Source organism: Gavialis gangeticus, unplaced genomic scaffold (assembly GCF_001723915.1).
Source record: "Gavialis gangeticus isolate Ggan-Ray unplaced genomic scaffold, GavGan_comp1, whole genome shotgun sequence".
NCBI lineage: Eukaryota > Metazoa > Chordata > Crocodylia > Gavialidae > Gavialis > Gavialis gangeticus.
In genome coordinates, this window is record NW_017728992.1 from 50,892,064 (window position 1) to 50,893,235 (window position 1,172).

The 1,172-nt window shown below is 45.8% G+C and overlaps 1 protein-coding gene across 2 annotated transcripts in view; it reads left to right on the top strand.

The window, feature by feature from the left end:
* Positions 1-1,172, top strand: part of RREB1 (ras responsive element binding protein 1) — a 166,464-nt gene that overhangs the window by 132,810 nt on the left and 32,482 nt on the right. For both annotated transcript variants that reach the window (XM_019522254.1, XM_019522245.1), the window contains exon 8: positions 767-956. In XM_019522254.1, the coding sequence (XP_019377799.1) occupies positions 767-956 (190 nt within the window). The remainder of the gene's footprint in view (positions 1-766; positions 957-1,172) is intronic.

The following is a 1,172-nucleotide window of genomic DNA, read 5'->3' on the forward strand; positions in this document are numbered from 1 at the left end:
GGGAAGGGTGGGGTGGCAGCGGCTGGACACAGTGGGAGGTGCTTGCATGTGATGGCACAGGGTGGTGAATGGCAGCGGCTGCGTGCAAGCTTCTCCCCTCCCTCCCCCATGTCCTGCCAGTGCCTGCGTGGCCTGCAGAGGGGAGCTGCTGCCCTGCTCCTCCCCCCTCCCCCGCTCCTGGGAGGCGGTGGCATGGGGTGGTGTGTGGCAGTGCTCTGTCCCTGCCCACCTGCATGTAGCCCCAATCCAAGTACCCCCTGCATTGAGGAATAATTAAAAAGAATATTAATATATGATGGCCAGTGCTTGCTAATTTAGTTGTTTTAACTTCTGATCTCTTTCCTTGCCTTGCTGATTTTTTTTAGTGTTTACAGCACAGAATTTAACTGTTAACTGTGCAACATAAAACTACCAAAACGTATTGTGCGAGACAACAGGAAGAGCCTCAGTATGCTGTGGTCTCAAACTCTCTTGGCAACCATTTCATTGTCTGTTTGTATGTGCTGTTCAGTTCACAGAAGGCAGGGTAGATTCCCACCTTATAAACTACCTAAATTCAGTTTATGTGCATTCTTCGAACTTCCTGTGAACTTGCTAGCTAGAAACTGGTAGAAAGGGATTGTATTTGTTCCTCTGAGCGTTTTGTTTGTCACAGTTTTGTTTGCCCTTTACAGGTTGTTGTCATCACAGGGGGAAAAATGCCAAATCCAGTGTGAAGACATGCTAATTTCCCTTCCACTTAAAACTTCTCCCTCTTTTTTTCCAGGTGTGACATTTGTTGCATTACCTTCCGTACTCATCGGGGTTTGCTGCGTCATAATGCAGTTATTCACAAGCAGCTTCCGAGAGACCTATCCGGAAAGCCTTTTATTCAGAACAATCCTTCAATTCCAGCAGGCTTCCATGACTTGGGATTCACAGACTTCTCCTGTAGGAAATTCCCCCGCATTTCTCAGGTATTCTGCATCCTCAGTCACTGAAATCACTGCCCTGTATATCTCTTGAATTAACTGAAAGACTTGCATGAGGAGACTGGTGTAGAGGTTTTTCATTTATTTTATTTTATTTGATTTTATTTTTATGGAAAGCTATAGGAATACATCCACCCTGTTTTAGTTCTAACATCTAACAGCATGGAAAGAAGGGGTCATCACCAGGGAGGACTATTCTGC